The 19529-nt window shown below is 44.4% G+C and overlaps 2 protein-coding genes across 6 annotated transcripts; one reads left to right on the top strand and one right to left on the bottom strand.

The window, feature by feature from the left end:
* Positions 1–3930: 3930 nt before the first annotated feature.
* Positions 3931–8738, top strand: LOC100844496 (receptor-like serine/threonine-protein kinase At3g01300). Its single transcript, XM_014902678.2, has 9 exons — positions 3931–4906; positions 5014–5330; positions 5877–6030; positions 6124–6394; positions 6568–6790; positions 6865–6988; positions 7112–7324; positions 7537–7975; positions 8282–8738. The coding sequence occupies exons 1-8, from the start codon at positions 4412–4414 to the stop codon at positions 7627–7629; spliced, it is 1890 nt and encodes a 629-aa protein (XP_014758164.1). The 5' UTR covers positions 3931–4411; the 3' UTR covers positions 7630–7975; positions 8282–8738.
* A 302-nt stretch (positions 8739–9040) lies between these two features.
* Positions 9041–15621, bottom strand: LOC100839555 (filament-like plant protein 3). Of its 5 annotated transcripts, none has more exons than XM_024454920.1 (7): positions 15397–15621; positions 13937–14129; positions 13761–13851; positions 12695–12800; positions 12246–12576; positions 9834–11800; positions 9041–9654 (listed from the first exon to the last, which is right to left on the bottom strand). In XM_024454920.1, the coding sequence occupies exons 4-7, from the start codon at positions 12704–12706 to the stop codon at positions 9325–9327; spliced, it is 2640 nt and encodes an 879-aa protein (XP_024310688.1). In that variant the 5' UTR covers positions 12707–12800; positions 13761–13851; positions 13937–14129; positions 15397–15621; the 3' UTR covers positions 9041–9324. The 5 variants fall into 5 exon arrangements, with proteins under 5 accessions (XP_024310688.1, XP_024310686.1, XP_024310687.1 ...); XM_024454918.1 differs by having other exon boundaries at positions 14981–15621; XM_024454919.1 differs by lacking the exon at positions 15397–15621 and adding an exon at positions 14981–15390 and having other exon boundaries at positions 13761–13837.
* Between the last annotated feature and the right edge of the window lie 3908 nt (positions 15622–19529).

Raw genomic sequence — 19529 nt, forward strand, 5'->3', positions numbered from 1 at the left:
GGACTTGACGAACACACATTTTTCCATCTCTTGCTTTTTTTGGGTCCAAGGAGCAGTCATGAAACTAAATTTCGTGGCCCATGTTCTTCGGGTTCGTGATATTAAGATCAACCCAATTTCGCCCATATCATCTGCCAGCACGGATTTTTTTCCTGGCACTTTAATCAGAGTTCATTTCGTTTCAGATAAAACACGTCATGAATAAAATGTTCATTACTCACAATTAAGAATTAATTCTTTGGATTCGAGGTGAGCAGATCCAAATTATCCAAAGCAAATACCCGGGTTAGCACAGTAGTCAGTATTAACACAATCATAGTTTTAGAGAAATTGACCTTTTAGGAATAAACAAGCGGCAGATCAATGATTTTTGTGCACAAAATCCTCACCAGTTAACACTGAACAGAACCAAGAACAAGAGTATAGGTGACTTCCACTGAAAATCAGTGTGCAGATGGAATTAAAGAAAAATCAAGAGACCCAATAACATGCTTTGCATGCACACGCCATGAATTAGGCATAAAACTAGGAAAAAATAAATATCTCAGTAAGAAGTAAGAACGAATCAGAAAACATGAACCAAGCTACATGCTCGACAAATAATACTACTTGTTCTATATGACGACTGGTATATACAGTAGAAATCACCTGATATGAGAGAGTAGCAAACTAGCAATCACTTGAATAAATCTCACCAAAATTCACGCCACCAACAATCAGACAACTGGTATACATAGCAGAAATAATAATAATCGCCAAGAACCAGAACCAAAACCAAAATCACGCCCGGAGAAAATCAAATCTACTATATGGCAAGAAGAGAAAAGTCACAACAAAAATCTTCTTGGTGTTGCTGGGAGCGGGCAGGTGTGAGAAGGAAGAAGCGTTGCTATCCCTGGGAGCCGGCAGGTGTGAGCAGAACGACCACTGCTATTGCTGCTGCTGGTGGTGAGCAGAAGGAGCGTCGGGGGAAGAGGTGGCCGCTGTGGTGGCCGGGATTGAGGTGCAGTGGTCGTGGCAAAGGGGGGGGAGGCGGGCGCCGCCGGATCTGCAGGGGCCGAGGAACCGATGGCGCGCTGGCGACGGGATCTCGCCTGTTTGGGATCGGGAAGGGGGAGAGGACTCGCCGCCGGAGGACGGGCGCCGTCGCCTTGGAGCCTTGGAGGATCTGAGGGTCCGGATGGGGCAGACATTCATTTGAGGCCTGCGAGACTTGGGCCGTCTAAGGTGTCACCTGTGCCATTTCGACCCCGTACTGGGCCTAAAATGAGATATGCTGGGTCCGTATTCCGCATTTTCCAGAATTATTGCCTCCAGGTTGGCCCACCACGGTTCAAACTAATCGTTCTGATGGCTGGACGTGCCCGGGAGCTGAAAATTCGCGTCCGCAAATTCAAGGGGACTCATGTAGTCTCTTGGGCAGCTTAAGGGGACTCGCTAAATCTATACTATCCGTCTGCTTTCGTGAGCGGATAACAAAAAGTAACCCCACGGGACATGTCAAAATCAATGCCATCCAACCATTTGTCTGCGAACATGTTATAGTCAGGTCAAATTTAACATTGACTTGACAAATCCACACATTCTCCACAAACATGGCACATGAGGAAATTTGCTAAAAAAACAAAAGCTTTTGGTATGTATGTGGAAACATGTCAAATGGACAGATGACATGTCCATTACTCCATATTTAACATGTATCCTTTAAAAGAAGAAAGAAGTGATATTTCTATATACTTCAAGTTGTCCGTACACATGCCCAATGGACTGGAATGTCATCCTTGCAGACGCACTTAGTTATGGTTGCCCACACTTCGTATTCAGAGTTTGTAGTTCGTGATGATAGATTCAGAGTTTAGTTGCAGCAATCTGGGTCTCAAACCCTTTTCCATGCGCTGATCGAGTGTTCTCATGCACAGATCTTTTGGTCCGCGGCAAGAGAGCATCTTAATCTGAAATTGCCGCAACTTCATCAGAGATCATGGGCTTGGGATATTCTGTGTGAATCATGTTTCGCTCGAGGGGATAGAGAAATGTTAATCTCAATCATGGCAGCCATTTGGGAGTCACGAAAAAAATGGAGTCATGGCGATCAAGGTTACAATCCGGCGAACACGATAGAGTTTGTCTCTGAAACGCTAAACATCCTAAAGAAGAAGAAGGCCAAAGTTTCTTGTCCGCTTTGTACATGGCATGGTCCAGGCCCTGGAGTAATTAAGCTTAATTCTGATGGTGCAATTCGAGCGGAGGAAGGTCGTGCATCTACAGGCGGAGTTGCAACAGACTCCGTGGGCTTTCGGGGGGTGTGGTGCCGCTTGTATCAGGGCATCACAGATCCTCTCATAATTGAAACACTGGCTGTGCGGGATGCGGTTCTCTTCGCGAGTGACCAACACTTTGATCACATCATCATCGAAACGGACTGTTCGAAGCTGGTTCGTCTTTTGCTGGAGAGGAGGAATCATAGAGCCATGGTGGCTCCTATCTTAAGTGAAATTAGTGAACTTAGTTTTTAGTTTTCTAGTTTTTCTATTTAGTTTGCTCGGCGTTCAGCTAATGCAGTCGCTCACGAAAGTGCGCGTTTCGCGTGGGTGAATGAGGTGTCGACTGTATGGCTGGACGCGAGCCCTCAATTTTTTATTCACAGCCTACGGGTTGATTGTACTCTTTCTAGTGTGATTTAATAAAGCTCATGGGTTCCCCTAAAAAAAATGTTTAGTTGCAGCAGTGTTCATGGTAGCTAATTTTCACATAGACAAAGGGTCCATATTGGCAAATTTCGGTGAATTTCAAGTCAAGTCATAAAAAATAATGATGAAAATACACTTTTATTACGTCGAGTTTTTCACAAAACAACAGTTATGACTATTTTTCTCAATAAACCACAACTCTTAGTGCTGACCTTCTCAGAAAATTCTGACCTTACAGATAAAGCCATTTGACACAATGTCAGGTGTCAATTTTGACCTGTTTCATTTGTCACGCAGGCTTTTAATTTAGCGGTTCGAGTCAGATCAAAAGCCTACACGGCAAATGCAACGGATCAGGAGGTGACAGGTGACACCCGACAATGAGTCAGATCGGTCAGGAATCATGTCAAACTGTTTAATATGTCAAATTATGTTTTCTGGGAAGAACCGTCCAAAAACTTATGGTTTCTAGATACAATTAATCAAAACTGTGGTTTTGTGAGAAATTTAAAGCGAAAAAAAATTTGGTTTTCGAAATTAAAAAAAGTTGCGGTAATATTAATATAAAACCATATCACCATGTTGTTGTCATCTTTTTCTTTCCCCCTTGACTCCCCTCGCACCGTGAGCTGGACATACGGTGCCGATCGAGGCCTCCGCCGCCAAGATGTGCACCAACCTTGAGCTCCTAGTCGTTGGCGTCTTGGACCAGGCCGTGGCGCGCGCTCAACGGGCGACGTACGTCTGTATGTATGCCACCGTTAAAGACGCCGCCCCGATTCAGAGATCGATCGATCTGCCTATTCACTCCATCCATCAGGTGCTTCAATCGAAGTAAGAAATTGCCCTAATTTCCTTGAGAGCTTGGTTTATTTTTCTATTCGTTCCATCGATCAGGTGCTTCATGGGTAGGGGGACGAGAGAGTTTACATTGCAGCTCAGGGCAGGTCGTTGCAAAATTTGGGTCCTGCTGCATGGCCCGTCAAGTGTTCGATGTATTGCCCCCAAGACTTTTGTACCACAGGCACACACAAGGGCCACAAAAGACGTTAGCTTTTGCAACCATAACATGCGCATTACTAATAAAAAAAATTAGATACAACGTATAGATACTTACAAACAAAACCACTGCGATGGTTGTATATATGTACCAATTTTTTAATACACAAGATATACATGTTTAAGATTCAGGTGCGCCGTGAGTGCCCTAACTTATTGAACACCTGTTAGCTACAGGTAGAGAGAAGTCCACTTTTCCTCGGGAGCTGGGGGTTTGCATTTTTTTAATTAACTGGGAGTGGCCTTACTCTACTAAATTTGGGGCACTAATCTGTTCAAAAGATGCCTCCCCGTGGGTTGCATTTTTAATTCGATTTGGACCGAAAGATTTTTTAATTCCTTCCTTCATTCTTCCTTTTGTGCTTTCACGAGCCAGAGTTTTAAATTCTTTTGGCAGCTGATCAGTCTTGTTCATGATTCAACAGATTTGGAGTCCGTTTTCGATCCAGACCACTGCATCTGCATGCAGCTTCTTGTTGATTTGATTACAGAGCCACCAGACCACATGCCATGGCTGCAGTCAAGAGTAGTACTAGTCGTCCGCGCATGGTCAAGCTGATGTGCCGCTACGGAGGCGGCATCATGCAAAGTCCTCCAGATGGGAGCCCGCCGCGCTCGTCACGCTGCAGCGCCACACGACCTACGCTCGCCTCGCCGCCGAGATGCGGAAGCTCTATGGCGGCCCTGTCATCATCAAGTACCAGGAAGAAGCTGAAGAACCCGACAAGGGTCTAGATGCAGGGACGACGATGGTCGAGGTGGTCAATGGCCGTGACGTGTCCAACATGATGATGTTGCTGGAGTCTGGCATCTCTTCCAACGACGATGATGCTGGAGCTGGGATTCGCACTGACCAGTTCATGAGCATCTTCTTGTATCCTCAGCCGCAGCAGCAGCAGCAGCTATTAGTGGACGATTTGGGGAACGAGCTCCAGAGGCTGGATGATTTGTATACGGTTGCTGCACTTGGCCGTCGCTTACCTCGCCTGTGCCCTATTGATGTGCTAGTTCCTCCTAACAGGGAGTACGAAGAGGATGGGTGGTTTATGAAGACACTTAGGCGTAACTCGGGTTCAGATGTGGAGGGTTTCTGGGAGATGGCGACGACGACGAAGACGAGGAGGTATGCAGCTGACGCATATTTGGACGACGATGAGGTGGGCAGCACAACATCAGTCGGTTCATCTTTCGATCCCTTCAAGGGATGATGAGTTGGGCAAATTGAGATGATGAGTATATATATCTTGTTGCATTGTATCTGCAGCCGCAGCAGCAATTAGATGAAAGGAACGAGTGGAACAAGAGACCAGAGTTGTCGTGTGCAGCAGCAGCAGATACAGCTACTCATCGTTTATCATCTAGTAGTTGCATTAACTTATGTGCTACTAACAGAGAACACGAACGGATGAGGTGGTTTATGAAGAAGACACTAGGTCGTGATTCGGGTGAGAATTTGGACTCAGAGGTGGAGGAGCATTTCTCAGCAGCAGATGCATATTTGGGTGAGGTGAGCAGCACCATATCGCTTCTTTCTCCTCCTTCAATGGATGAGTTGGTGAGGGACATAATGAAGCAGAGCAGGTATGTACCTGTTAGACTCGATCAGTTTGTTTTTGCTATTGTGCTACCCATCTTTGTACTCTTTGATGTTGTACTTCTGCACATTTCTGTCCTTTTTAATGCGATTTAAAAAGTTGCGGCAAAATTAGAAGATGAAGAAAACAAAAATGGTTAAGCAAAAAGTTATAATGCAGATAGGATAATCATATTATTTATTATTATTATCTTTATTATTATTGTCATCTTGCAAGTTGGATGATTATAATCCACCGCAATGCCACATGGAGCATCTTGTATTAGCTTAGGTGCTACTGCACTTAATTAGCCTGTCAATTAACATCTAGTATTAACTCAGGTGCTACGCTATTAACAGAGAACACGAAAGGATTAGTTTCTTGGAAAGCATTAGTCTCGGCAATTTTGTATTTTCAGTTTTTCATACTTGAGTTAGTGAAGTAAGAATCGACGAGTAAATTACCCTGTATCAAAGAATGTTTCCTCCGTTTAATTAGGAATGGAAATTAGCTTGTCCTGGGCCTGACTTTTTTAAGTGCAATATATTATTAGCAAGAAAACTCTGTCACACAATATCCTGGATGATATAATACTTGACGGAAACGCCGAGCCAACAAATCTACCATTTGCTCTTCTACAAGACATCACGGAGAATTTCTCTGATGAACAAAAAATTGGTTCTGGTGGATTTGCAAATGTTTACAAAGTAAAGTTCTGAATCCCTAGTCCTATAATCTTTTTCCTAGAAGACTGTTTTCTCTAGAAGCTCATTGATGTGCTAACTAGAAAATTTAAACAGGGATCACTTATAAACGGGAGTGTTGCTGTTAAGAAGCTTTTGAACAGCCAGACAATCGCAGAGGAGACATTTTATCGCGAGGCTAATTTTCTGATGAATGTAAAGCATCCAAATATAGTACGTTTTCTAGGCTTTTGTGCTAATACAGAGAACCAAGCCATCAAATTGCAAGGACCAGGGACATATGTAAAGTATATTTATGCCGAAGTGAGAGAGCGGCTACTCTGTTTCAAGTATATCAGTAATGGATGTCTTGATAAGCATCTTAAAGGTACGTATGAATGAATTCTTCTCTTGTTTCATTACTTCTCATCTAATTATCACGGTGCATTGATCCTAGGTTATACATCTGGCAAACCAGGATGATCATCCATCATTCATTATGAATGCATCAGTATGCATTACTAAAAGATTGGAAAATTTCACGTTTTTATGTATCTACAGATGAATTGGAAGGGCTTGAGTGGCATACACGTTATCAAATAATTAAAGGAGTTTGCGAGGGCTTGCAATATCTTCACCTAGAAAAGTGTATTCTTCATATGGATCTGAAGCCTTCCAATATACTGCTAGATCATCTCATGGTGCCAAAGATTACGGATTTTGGTATATCAAGACACCTTGATGGGATATCCCGAGCCGTCACTAAAGAACTTTTTATGTCTCTGTAAGTCATGCATTAGGAGGACATCCAAAAGGAATTTATGCCGTAATAAATTGAACTATCATTCTTTCATGTAGGGGTTATTGTGCTCCAGAGTACCTACTCCGTGGAGAGGTATCTTTCAAGACAGACATATATGGTTTGGGTGTCATAATTAAAGAAATCGTGACTGGAGGCAAGGAGGTCCCTAATATTAAAAAAGTAAGGACTGTTTTACTCGTAATTCTAGATGGACTATACAAAATCTATTTTACTAGCTTTACATATTGTTATTGTTTTTCAAGATTGTTCATAACATTGTAAACAACCTGTCTGGAATGGCAGATACTTAGAAGATGGAGGTACAGGTGGAACAAATTAGCGACGTGTCCACCATTGGGATACCAACAAGTGACTAAATGTATTGAGCTTGCTGTAAGATGCATGGCAGAAGACTCGGAAACAAGACCTTTCATTTGGGATATAGTCAGTGTGCTGAATGAAAGTGAAACCAAGGACGAGGATATCAGTAGTGCTAAGGAATCTATGGGTGACCAGGTAATTAGGTGTTTTTAGTTACGAAATAATGATTCTGAAAATTTTGGGGTAATGAACCTGTCATATTTTCCGTGTGCTATATGTAACCTTGTCTTTCAAATTCCAAACCCGAAAATAAGTTCCATTCCAATATCTGAGACAAACCACTTTATGTCACTCATTCTTTAAATTTCTCCATGCGTGGTTATCCACATGAAGCTCTTTTCTTGCAGATAAAACCTTACCCCTGGGAGTTGCTCAGCTTCAACCCACTCGAGCTGTCTTTCTCCTTTGAGCCAAACAAGCAGACATCGTGCACACTTTAGCTCACCAACGAGAGGGATGACCAAATTGGCTTCGACATCCAGGCTACGAACCCCTTCTATGAGTATAAGATAGAACCGAACAAAGGTATGGTGCCGCCTCACTCCGAGTGCAACGTCATCATAACACTGGAGGCACAGCAGAAGGCGCCACAAGGCATGATGCGCATGGATCAACTCACCGTGCGGATGGCCGTTGTAGAGGAGAGCCTCATGGCTAAGGATATCACACCGGACATGTTTGATGGAGAGACCGGCAATATGGTTGATGAGGTGGATTTGGCGGTTGTTTTTGCAACCTAGGACGCGAAAAGCACGCAAACCGAGCGAGGCCAGGTCGAAGAAAAAGGTTAGATCAAATGAATTGTTTTCATTTGAAACTCCCCTGTATTTGGCACTTTCAAAGCCCCTCTACGTGAAAATTATTGCCTTTGATTTTAAAGTTTGGAAGATAAAATCTCTCAAATTTGAAGCTTGGGGGAAAAAAAGTTGCAAGAGACAGAGAAAAACTGTAGAATATTTTTTGAGGCCAGGGGCTTCACCTAAAATTACACAATATTCAATCTAGAGCTGCACTCTTGAAGTTGTGCAGTTTTAGTGAAAAGTATTTAATGCATTCTTTAGATTCTAAAATAGCCCCTTTCCAAATCATCAGTACAGGAACAGGGATGGATCTTTGATGTTGGGGTGATGCAGAGCTCGTCGCTGCCGGTGCCTGGGCCGAGTTCGACCTCTGCCACCAGCTTGTGCACCAATGGGAGACGAGAAGAGTACACATTTGGGAGCTCAGAAGAGGACACCAATGGATGATGTGAAGGATGAGCAGAGCTCTACTGCGGTTTCTGCAATAACAGCTGACAAGGAGGCTTTGAGAGCTTGGTGATGGAAGAAAATGGAGTGTGACTGTGTTGACAGAGGTGGATCATAGACGATTTATGATTAGATCCATAGGACTACAATGTTATGTACATAGTATATGAACTCTGTCAAAATGCACCTCCTTTTAGAACCCGGTGGGCAGGTAAACATTTTTTTAGTCGACCATAAATTTACAGGTTGAGAGAAAAAAAAGCACCGTCAGATAACACTAAATTGGTACAGTATCACTAGAATCAATATTTCTATAATGTGTGCTTATCTGAAACACGTTTTCGTAAAAAGCCAAAGTGTCGTGTCGAAGACCATGTAATTTGAAACGGAGGTGGCGATACCAGTTTTGGTGGCAAGGTGGTTGAGGCCTTAGAGGGCTTGTGGCATCTTCTGCCGGTACGTGCAAGGGAGCAAAAAGCGATAACATAAAACTTCCAACAATCTGCTAGAGTTGTAAATTTTTGGCTAACTTTTGGTGTTTAAGTCAACATTTGAATTAAATACTGAAACTTTAGCAGGAAATACTCCTCTTCCAAACAGATCCTAATCACCAGGAAACACTTGGTTTCATGTTACCAGTCGTGAGATTTGCTGCAAGCCAGCAAATAGCACCTCCGTCTGTAGCACAGTGAACTCCAAATTAGCGAGAGAACAAAAAAGAGAAATCAAGAGCCAACAGGGGCGAAAATGACAGCATAAATCTAAGTAAACCACCAACTTCCTGTAAATGTACACTGATTATCTACCATCAGGACCCACAGCTGACAACAAAATCCAGGAACAGCATACAGCTAGATAACTTATGCACAACCTCTCCCATGACATCGCTCACTTCCTCGCTTTGCTCATGCAGCTACTGATCGACGAAAAGCCCCCCGAGAACACGGAGGGTGGAGGAGACGGTGATCGGGCCAGAGAGGCGACGGGCGAGCCATGGCTGCCATTGCTCGTCGGGAGATCCAGGTCGTATGGTTCATTGGCAAGTGGCGACTTAGCACTGCCTTCTCTGAAGTCCAGCAGCGTGCCATTGGGCTCCAGCTTTTCAGGCTCGGATGCGACGCTGTCGAGGTCTGTTAGCGATTTGAGCTGAAGGCCGAGGTTCGCGATGGTCTTCTGGCACTCTGCAAGCTTCCCAGCAGCGCTGGCTATCTCTTTCTCCTGCAACGAAGATGATGATTGTTATTAGACAGGAGCCTTTTGTGTTCCAGGTGTGATTATAACATATGCTTTGAGATGTGCTTTAAATAGTAAGTAGTGACTCGTAGAACAGCTGGGTGTGTTTGAGTTAATTATGTCCAACAGAATAAACTTGTTAGACCAAGCATAAAGGGTTTTACCTGCTTGAACTTAAGGTCTCCGTTTGTGTTGGCGAGTCGCCAAAGCTTTGCCTCCCGACTATCTCTTGACAGCTGAGCCTCTAGCTTGCGGCATTTTGCTTCATACTCTTCCGACAGTAGCTTCTCCTGCTCAATCTTCCCTTGTAGCAAGCTCACCTTGTTTGTCAGTTTTGCAAGTTCCAGATTTGCTGCCTCAAGTTGACCTTCCATTGCTTTCCTCCCTGAGGCTGCCTGCTCAGCATTGGCAGTGAATTCTACCAGCAACGCAATTTGGTCCTTCAGCCTCACTTCCAAAGACGACACCGTCTCCCGGAGCTTCATTGCCTCGTGGTGCGAAGAGTCGAGCTCAGACCCGAAAACCTTTCTGATGCCCTCAACTGCCTCAAGTTGCGTCTTGATCTCTGAAGAATATCCCCTTTCCTTGGCTGCATCACGCTCCAGAGCATTGACCGTTACATGCAGTTTTGTAATTTCTGAGTTTGCTGCCAGGAGCTGAGCTTCTAACGATTCATTGGCAGACTCTGCCTTAAGTGCTCTCGCCGATTCAATCTTCATAGCCTCTATTTGTGCCACGAGCTCTTTCCGGGAGGTATTCTCCTTTTGCATCTTGCTCTCCAGTGTTTCCATAATTCCTCTTAGTTGCTCAATTTCTGTGTGTGCAGACCGCAGCTGTGCCTCTAACGTGTCTTTAGCAGCCTCTGCCATTTCTGCATCTGCTTTATACTTCGCCATCTGAGTTTTCTCAGCATCAATCTGTCTTCCCAAGGACGCCACTGTCTTTCGAAGATTGACTACCTCTACAGAAGTTGACTCTAACTGCAACTCCAACTCTTTCCTGTCCCCACCTTCTTCCAATGAAGCCACCACGGCCTGAAGCTTCTTAACTTCTGCAGACTTTGAGTCCAGTCGCAATGACAAAGATTTCCTCTCATCTTCTAACCGTTCGGCTTGTCCCAAAGAAGCATCTCTGGACTCATTTGCCAAGTTCAACTGCACCTGCAAGTCAGCCAGCTTGTTGTTGGCAGCCATGAGGGAGTCACATGACGTGTCAAGCTGATTTCTAGCCTCTGCAAGGGCCATCTCAAGTTCCCTTTTCTCACGTTCAATCTTTTCAACCTTTGCTTGTAAATCTATCACCTGGCGCTGCAGTGCTTCAGCTTCGACTCTCGAGTTCACAGCCTGGTCAGAATCAGTTTCCACTCCAAAACTAGAGCTTGTGTGGTCTGCTTCAGGCAATGCGGCCAGCTTCTCCATCTCAAGGAAATCATCCATTAGGTCAATCTCAACAGGATTGTTTCCAAGATTTCTTGTGCCATCATTGCTGTTTTTGAACTGATCAAGTTCTGCTATCAGAGCTGAGGCCCACAAATCAGAATGTTTTATTTCACTGTCTAAAGCTAGCATATGCTCCCCACTATCAGACTGGCTGTCGGTCAGAGATTCCATGCAAGCGTTGTTTGGAACAAGCCTAGAAGAATCATTTGCTAATGAAGTTTTCCTTGTAAGATGGTGCAGCCTACGGCATTCTGCCTCAACTCTAGTGATTTTCTTCACGCTTTCTAAGTGCTGCTTGCTGGCTGCTTCTGCTGCTTGGTTGCTCAGGTCTCTTTCCAGCGCAAGTACATTCAATTCCTTGAACAGCATGAGCATCCTGCTCTTGAGGTCCTTATTTTCTTTCTCTGCTACCTGGAGTTTTCCCCGCAGATCGGAAGCTTCTAGCTGCTGTTTTAGGTCAGCAATGATCTTCTGGAGCTCTGACATTTCAGACTCCAATTCCTGGGACTTCTTAGCAACCGCATCACGGATTTTCTCCTCTTGTTCCTCTCGTGCCTGGCGAAGCTGCTTGACACATTCCTTGAGGGCACTATCTAGATGGCTAACTTGGTCCTCCAGAGAGGCATTCTTCAGAGATGAAGCATCGAGTAGCTGCTTCAGGTTACCAACTTCAACTTCAGCCTGTTCCCAACCTACACAGAAGTCACAAGGGGCAATGCACTATGAATTAAGTACCACTTCCTCTATTCCAAAATACACCTCATATAGATTTGTGCACTTGGACCAAGGCAGCTCTCGTTTCTAGTGCCTAACCACTCATAGTAGATTAATAGTAAATGTATGTGACTAGTTATTGGCCGGATGCGGGTACCAAGAGAAAAATGAGGTGTATTGTGGAATTTTCTAGAAAAATCTATACACGTTGTATTTTGGAACGGAGGGAGTATATCAGACTAAACAGAACTTGTGTTCATATTGTTGTAACTTTGCCTCTTTCTTAATTATATTGATTTATTTACTTGCATGCAAAACTGACCCTGAACCTGCAGAACGAAAAGAAGCTACGGGCCTATATAAATGCATGCGATCATTCAAACGCGAAGAAGTATATTAACTCATACAGACAGATAATTTTACCTGCAACAGCATCTTCTGCAACTTTTGCATGCTGCTTCACCAAGTCCTCTTTAGCACTGATAGTCGAAATAGCAGCAGAAAGCCTCTCGCTCAAACTCTTTCCAGAATCCTGTATATTTCCATCGCTTGTGTCTGTAAAGACCTCTGGCGCTTGTAATTGACCGTGCTCGTGCTGTGGGGAAGAATCATTTGGCGGTGGAGCCCATGCTAGCTTCTCATTCAAAGATTTTGCTTGTTGAGTTTCTTGAGTGTCACCATCTCCAATTCTTGAGTGAACTTCATGTAATTGGCTATGGTTTGGGGAAGAACCGTTGGAGAGAGGTTCAGTATCCTGGTATTAGCCAAAAATGGACTAAATGAAAATGTTTTGTGCAAAGCATTTTGCAAAAGATTTAAAATTAATGAATAGGTCTGCAAAGAAAGCAAGAGATGAGATTTAATCATTGTACCGGATGAGTCATTCCTCCCTTCTCTCCTTTCTGTGAAAATTTGAGCTAAAAGCTATTGTAATATCTCAAACGGTCAAACCACCGTAGGATAAATCCAGCTTGTGACCTGATACATAATACCAGTTATCTTAAAACTGAGATAATACATGAGTCTGAAGCAAATTATACAAGCTGCGCAGTATATGACCATATCATTATGGAATTCATTCCGGAAAGTTCTAAGTGATTGACATAGCCATGCAAAGGTTTCAACTCAACCGTACAGTTTTGAGCATAATCAAAATCAAATATTGCATGACAGTTAATGCTGCATCCTGACATCCATTAACAAGTTATAACATTGCCAACAAGATTAGACCTTCTCCCTGAACTTAGAGTCAAAATGCCAACTGCTTTTCTCCAAGGATGAAAGGAGAAATTTAGGTTAACATCCATCCAAACACCTCAAAAGATCCAGATTTTGTTTCAAGCCAGTAATTTTAGTAATGCCTGGTTAGTTCCTCCCTCGCTTTGTGATAAATTACACCAAAGCTGGTGGTTGACCTTTGGCCAAACATGGCCTTGGTGAAACAGCTAAAGACATGCAGAGACAGTGCATCAACTATAATAAAATAGCCAAACATGGCCAAATTTAGTACTGTTTGATGAAGTCTCAAGAAAATCCCAAATTGTGATCAATCTGTTATTAACACATCACACAGGTTATTTAAGAACTATGGTCAACCCACAAGCTAGTTTTTGGTCTGATAAGGGAAAAGAGGCCACTAAAAAAAATCTTTGAATTTTCATCTCTGCTCGATGCATTGTAAATTACCTATCAAACATAGATCCAACTACTGCAGTAGTGCGGTGCATTGTCTTGCTATGCAACAGGTAATGAAACATTGTTAGCAATTTAGCATGCTACTTGGAAGTCTAGTCGGTAAGAATGCCTTCATCAAACAGTACTGTGACATAACACCCTATTATGTCCCACCAGCAACAAGTCAAATTGTGAAGCTGAATGCTAAATCTATGCAAGACAGGGAAAATGACATCTTGCCTAGAGGTGCCAATAGTAACTCACGTTTATTTTCATTATATGTTCTGAAGTTGCTTTCCGTAATCTGAAAGAACACCTGAACTATCACCGTGATGTTTCCACTGCAGATGGGTCGCTGTATTGAAATCAGGACATCTCTAGCACACAGAAATTAAGACATGCAATACCTAAAGAAATTAAATTAACATATGGAGCAAAACCTGGTCTTATGAGCAACACTCGGAGTGTGACGCAAACCAAAGCTCTCACTCTCCCCAGGGCTCCCCTTTGACAACTAGCGCCTCCAGAGCTAACTCCGGCGATCCATCTCAAAACCACCACACCATCCAAAGCATCATCAATTGTTCCCTTAGTTCATTGGAGACCACCAAAGGCAGGGTTCATATATCACAGCTGAAACAGATAGAAATCTCCTCAGTTCACAAACAAATTGCATACTGCGGACCCAACATTAAAGCCAAGCAGTAAATTAATCAATAACTTCAGAACAAGAACAAAATTCTCAAAGGATGCGATTACCAAACTCTACAACTCGACAAAGGATCCAACTTTCCACTGTAAAGACGAACCTCTGAAATTAGCTAGAATTCGTGAACAAAAATGATACGAGATCAGCAAATCCAATAGGATCCAAAAACTATGAGAAGCAACAAGCAAATATGTTCCACTGTAGGAAAAACTACATTCCTAGATTTTGTCAGACAGAAATCCAAACCTGTGAGCTCAACAAGATGCCCTAGAAAAGAAAAGAAAAATCCAAACTTTTTTCAATCAAAACTTGTATCCAATCCGCGCCTAAAAACCCTAAATCCTAGTACCTCAGATGAGCTAAAACAAATCCTCAAGAAAAACGCAGGAGACGGCGAAGGGCATTTTATCCAGCAACGGCCCCCGAAATCCAACCAAGGAACCAAATCCAATCACCTCGCAAAGGAAGAACTCAGATTGTAGCACGGCCAAAACCCTCCCCCCTTAAACACCTAAATCCCATACAGAATCTGGTCGAAATCCCACACGGGGGCCAAAACGCAGAGCAAAATCTGCAGAACCCTGCCAAAAAGGGCCAAGAAAGACGAGCAAGAGAACATCATCAACCTCCCCCCCACCAAATCCACAGCAGAAGAAAAATAACACGAGAGAGAAAGAGAGAAGGATTCAAAGAAAGAGCGGCGGCACAGCAGCATTGGAAGAGAGAGAGGGGGGAGGAAAACGAAAGCGAAATGGGGCAGCAGCAGCATTAATACCTGCCCGCCACCGCAATTAAGCCCTGTCGACAATGGAGGAGAATCCGAGAATGGCATTTAGCAACCCCAGGGCCGTCACATGAACCGTGTGGACGCGCCCATTATTCCCCTTCCGCCCAATCTCCCCCTCCCCCTCTCTTCCCTTGCGTTTTGCTTTCTTGGACAGGGTGCGAGATTAAAGCAGCACGGGTCGGAGCCGCGAAAGGGGAAGAAGGGATGAGGAAGAAGAAGAAGAAGAAGAAGAAGAAGAAGAAGAAGAAGAAGGCTATGGTGTGCTGTACCGGGGCAGCGTCGCCATGTGGAGGAAAAGAAAAGAAAAGAAGAGAAGGGAAAAGAAAAGCGGCGGGCTTTTGACGCCGGGGGAGCTCAAGAAATCTTGTTCCTTTTTCTATTCCTCCTCACCAAATTGAACTCACCTGCATTGGGGATTTGGTGTTTGTTCAGTTCTTATAATCTTCTCCTTCTTCTTCTTGGCCGCCTCTCCAATCTCTTCTTTCCCGCCCAGGTGGCTCAAATCAGAGAGCCTTTTTCTTCAGCTTCCTTCTCCCCCTTGAGCCTATCCTATTCTATTCTACTCTCTTTCGCCGTGCCAGAAAAAGTAAGCAGTACTATTGCTAGTCTACTACTCTGCTCACTCGCCTCTTCTTTAAACAATGAGATATGGTTAATGTATTACACAAATTGATTCTGGGTTCTTTTTGAGGAGGCAGAAATGCTTCCGTTTGGGACGTACTGTTCTTCTTTTCTGAAATTCCCTATTCATTTCTCATTCTATAGGACCCCCGTCGGTCGGCTAAAAACATAAGGACGGCTGGGATTGGCGCGTACCCGTTCGCCCGCCGTGGCAATTTTGTAAATATCGCCGCGTAGAACCCAGCGTATGGCCCTAGAAAGCCCATACGGGCCGCAAGGGGTTGTACGCGGCTGTATTCGTTGGCATCGATGTGTATACGTACTCGGCGACGGCGTATGCCTGTTATGGAATAATATCCGCGTCGTCGGCACAGACTTGCCCCACTATTCCCTCTAATCCAGGGAAAGAAATAACGTCCCGGACGCACCCGTTATGGAATAAAACCCGCGTCGTCCGCATCGACTTGCCGCACGACTCCCTCTAATCTAGCGGAGAAGAAAAAAACGGCCCGGACGCACAACCACCTCCGGCGATGAAGCGAACGCGCGGAGCAGACGACGCCGTGGCTGTTGTCAAGGAAGCTGCCGTCGTGATAGATCCAGTGGAGGAGGAGGAGGAGGCCGTGATCGTGGCAGATGCAGCGGAGGAGAAGGAAGGCGTGACCTCGTTGGTCAAGGAAGCTGCCGTCGTGACAGATCCAGTGGAGGAGGAGGAGGAGGCCGTGATCGTGGCAGATGCAGCGGAGGAGAAGGAAGGCGTGACCGCGTTGGGTAAAGCGCCGGCAGGTTCGGTGACGTCTTCGCCGTCCGAGATCGTCGCGGGGTCCAATATCCGCCAACAGGAGGAGGACGTCGTCGGTGTCGTCGACCCCATTAATCTGCCGCACGACTGGGACTTCTCCGACGACTCGGCTGACTACACGGAGTTTGATGAAGTCCTCCGTGACTTGGAACCAGAGGTAAGATCAAACTAGTAAGTCCATGAGTTCGATGCAATGTTATTCTAGGGTTTGTCGATGCAATCTAGTTTGTCACCGGTATGCTAAGTCTATGCGAGTTAGGGTTAGTCGGATACACTATTGATGTTAAGTTTCATGTTAAGTTAAGTTTAGTATGCATGATCGGCGCCAATTTGTAGGTGATGTAATTTATGGCTGAATTTATGTCGGAAACATTATCTTTGTCGTACAAACGGTGATTTGGATATTCTTGATGATCCGTCATGAATTACATATTCTTGTGTAACGCCGATCTTCGGTAGTAACATATGCTTGTTGATGTTATGCAGGAAAAGGATTCGGATGTCGGCAGTGAGGAAGAATCGATTGATGCGAAAAGCCGTCACGTCCTCAATGCACTGGAGTATGGTGCGTACGAATACCGTTACGGTGACAAATGGGTGTGCCCGTTCTGTCACAAGAGGAGCCTCGCAGAAGACTTCAAAAGCATGGTGAAGCATGCCGAAGACACTGGGCGTGTGTCTAAGTAGGCGCCTCACATTGTGGCAAAACACAAGGCGTTCGGCGTGTTCTTAAGGAAGCTCGAAGCCCAGGAGGTGGATGCGGATGCCGAGCCTTCCAAGAAGAAGACGAGGAGGGGGAGGAAGTTAGAATCGAACCATAAAGTTTTCGTCGTATTTTATTTGCTATTACTGAATTATGGTGGTTTGAAACAGTTTAGTAGTTTGATTGAAGAACATAAGTATTGTTAGGTTGGTTGCATGAACTATTTATGATGTACACGTTTCGATGAATGTGGTGTTCATTGAACCGACGTTATCCGAATTATATCATAAGTGTTGTTCTATTTGCTGTGTAATTGCTATGTTGTTGGAAACCCTGTTGCTGAAATAAATATCAAACAAATGTTTAGCAATACTCATGGTTTAGCCGTTTGGTAGTAAATATGAAACAAAGTTTTAGCACTAGTCAGACTAACCACTGATATATACTACTGGAGCAACTCGTTAAAAAATAGGGTTGTTCGTGCCAACACACAAGACTCATTTGTAACAAAAAACATTCCCACATATCCTCTGCACCTCAACACATATTACCCCAGTGCATGAAAAAAGGTCAAAAACACAAAAAATCCACACTTGTTTTTGTCTTGGGAACACAAACTCATGGTAGAAGGTGTATATAATAGGAATCTGACAAAAGAGAACACCGGCAGTCTTCAGAGCTTGACAATGTAAACTTGAACAAACAATCTTGCTGCATTGCCCACCTCGAACATAAGGACGCTGCCGCTCCTGATCCTGTGGCAAATGCAGAAATCCTCCCACCCCTGGTGGATGACAGTGTCGCATGCGTTGGTCGTTGAGTACGCTAGTGCCATAAATTTGTTGCTTAGCCTTTCAGAACTGAAATTGCCATACCCAGAAGTGGGAATCCTCAGCACATTCTTGCTCTTGCATGGGATAACCTGTGAGATACACTTACGAAAACTTGGAAAAAGTCCTAGCTAGTCGTAATGGAAAAAAGGGAAATGACAATAAACTTACAAGTACTCGGGAAGCCAAATCAAGACGAGTCATCTTCTAAACGATGATCTCGCGTTCAATAAACTCGGGTTCATCCAATCCATCTAATATTTTCAGAACCCTTCGTACTTCACGATCGGTTAGGTCGGCCATGTTCTTGAATACAGTGGAGTGGAAGAGGTTGCGCACATCGGCACTGACCTCACGTAGCCCTGTGAAAAAAGAAGCAAGAAGTTATAGAAAAAAGTAAGCAAAATAAAACAAAAAATAAATAAAGAAAGAAAACAAGCTACTAACCAAAAAAGGTAGCATGCAGCACAACATCATTGGGCTGCCCCACTAACACAGCATTGGAAGCATCCCCATCCTCCGCGGCAGAGAAGTGCACACTAGCACCAGGTTTCAACTTGTGGGTCTTTGCAAACAGTTTCCAATAAGCACCACATAGCAAGGTGGCGTCAGTCCCAATTTGAATGTGGAAGTCGTACTCGAACCCATGGCAGTCCACAACAACAAGGAAGTTCTCCACAAAATCGTTCAGGCGATCCTTGAAGAACTGGGGAACAACCTGCTTAAACAGAAAGCATTGGTAAAAAAAAAATTAAAAAGCAACGAAAATAAAAATGTGAACACTTAGCTATTCCCATTACCGCAAAATTGCCACACCCTTCAACCATGGTGATTGTGAAGGCTGAATGGCAAGCCTCAGGGCGTTTGCACAGTACATTGAACTTTTTGCACTCATTTGCAAGGGCGCGCCATGAACTCCACTAGAAAAACACATAGGTTAAGTGCAGAACACTCAAGGAAAAAAAACAATAAAAACGTCGCGTATACTTCAATGATACTTTCTGGAAAAACACAAAGCAACCCGTGATCCGGCGATCTAAAAACGGTGTGTATATCTTATGTAGGTTGGTATCTGCAACAGTATACAGTAATCAAACAAAGCAACCCGCGATCTAACAACCCCACTATCAAATCACAGATGCAAAAAAGAGGACCAAACCCTAGACACACGTTCCTGCATAGACAGAGCGGTGCTGGGGCGGAAGAAACTTTACAAGATCCGGGAGCTGGCGGAGCAATCTGGCAAGACAGGCGCAAGGAACTCCGGCGACGGTTCTCCCTCTTCCCGCACCCCGTCCTCAAACTGGAAAGGGAGATAAAAAAAGGAAACAACACGTCCTCCCCGTCAATCAACACCCCCGCCCGCCCGCCCTCCCCCGAGGCCCGACGAAAAGTCCAGAACAAACGTGGCTCCGAAGCCCAAACAGAACACGTGCCGCATACTAGCCCGGCCAGAGGAAAAGAAAAACAAGCCCACGAATCTCCGCGCACAAATCTAAAGTACAAATTAGGGGAGGGGGTGGTTTAGTCCCACCTCGCCCGTTTAGAGGTGCCGTCACCGGCATAAAAGGGTTCGGCCAC

This window comes from Brachypodium distachyon, chromosome 4, assembly GCF_000005505.3.
Source record: "Brachypodium distachyon strain Bd21 chromosome 4, Brachypodium_distachyon_v3.0, whole genome shotgun sequence".
Taxonomy (NCBI): domain Eukaryota; kingdom Viridiplantae; phylum Streptophyta; class Magnoliopsida; order Poales; family Poaceae; genus Brachypodium; species Brachypodium distachyon.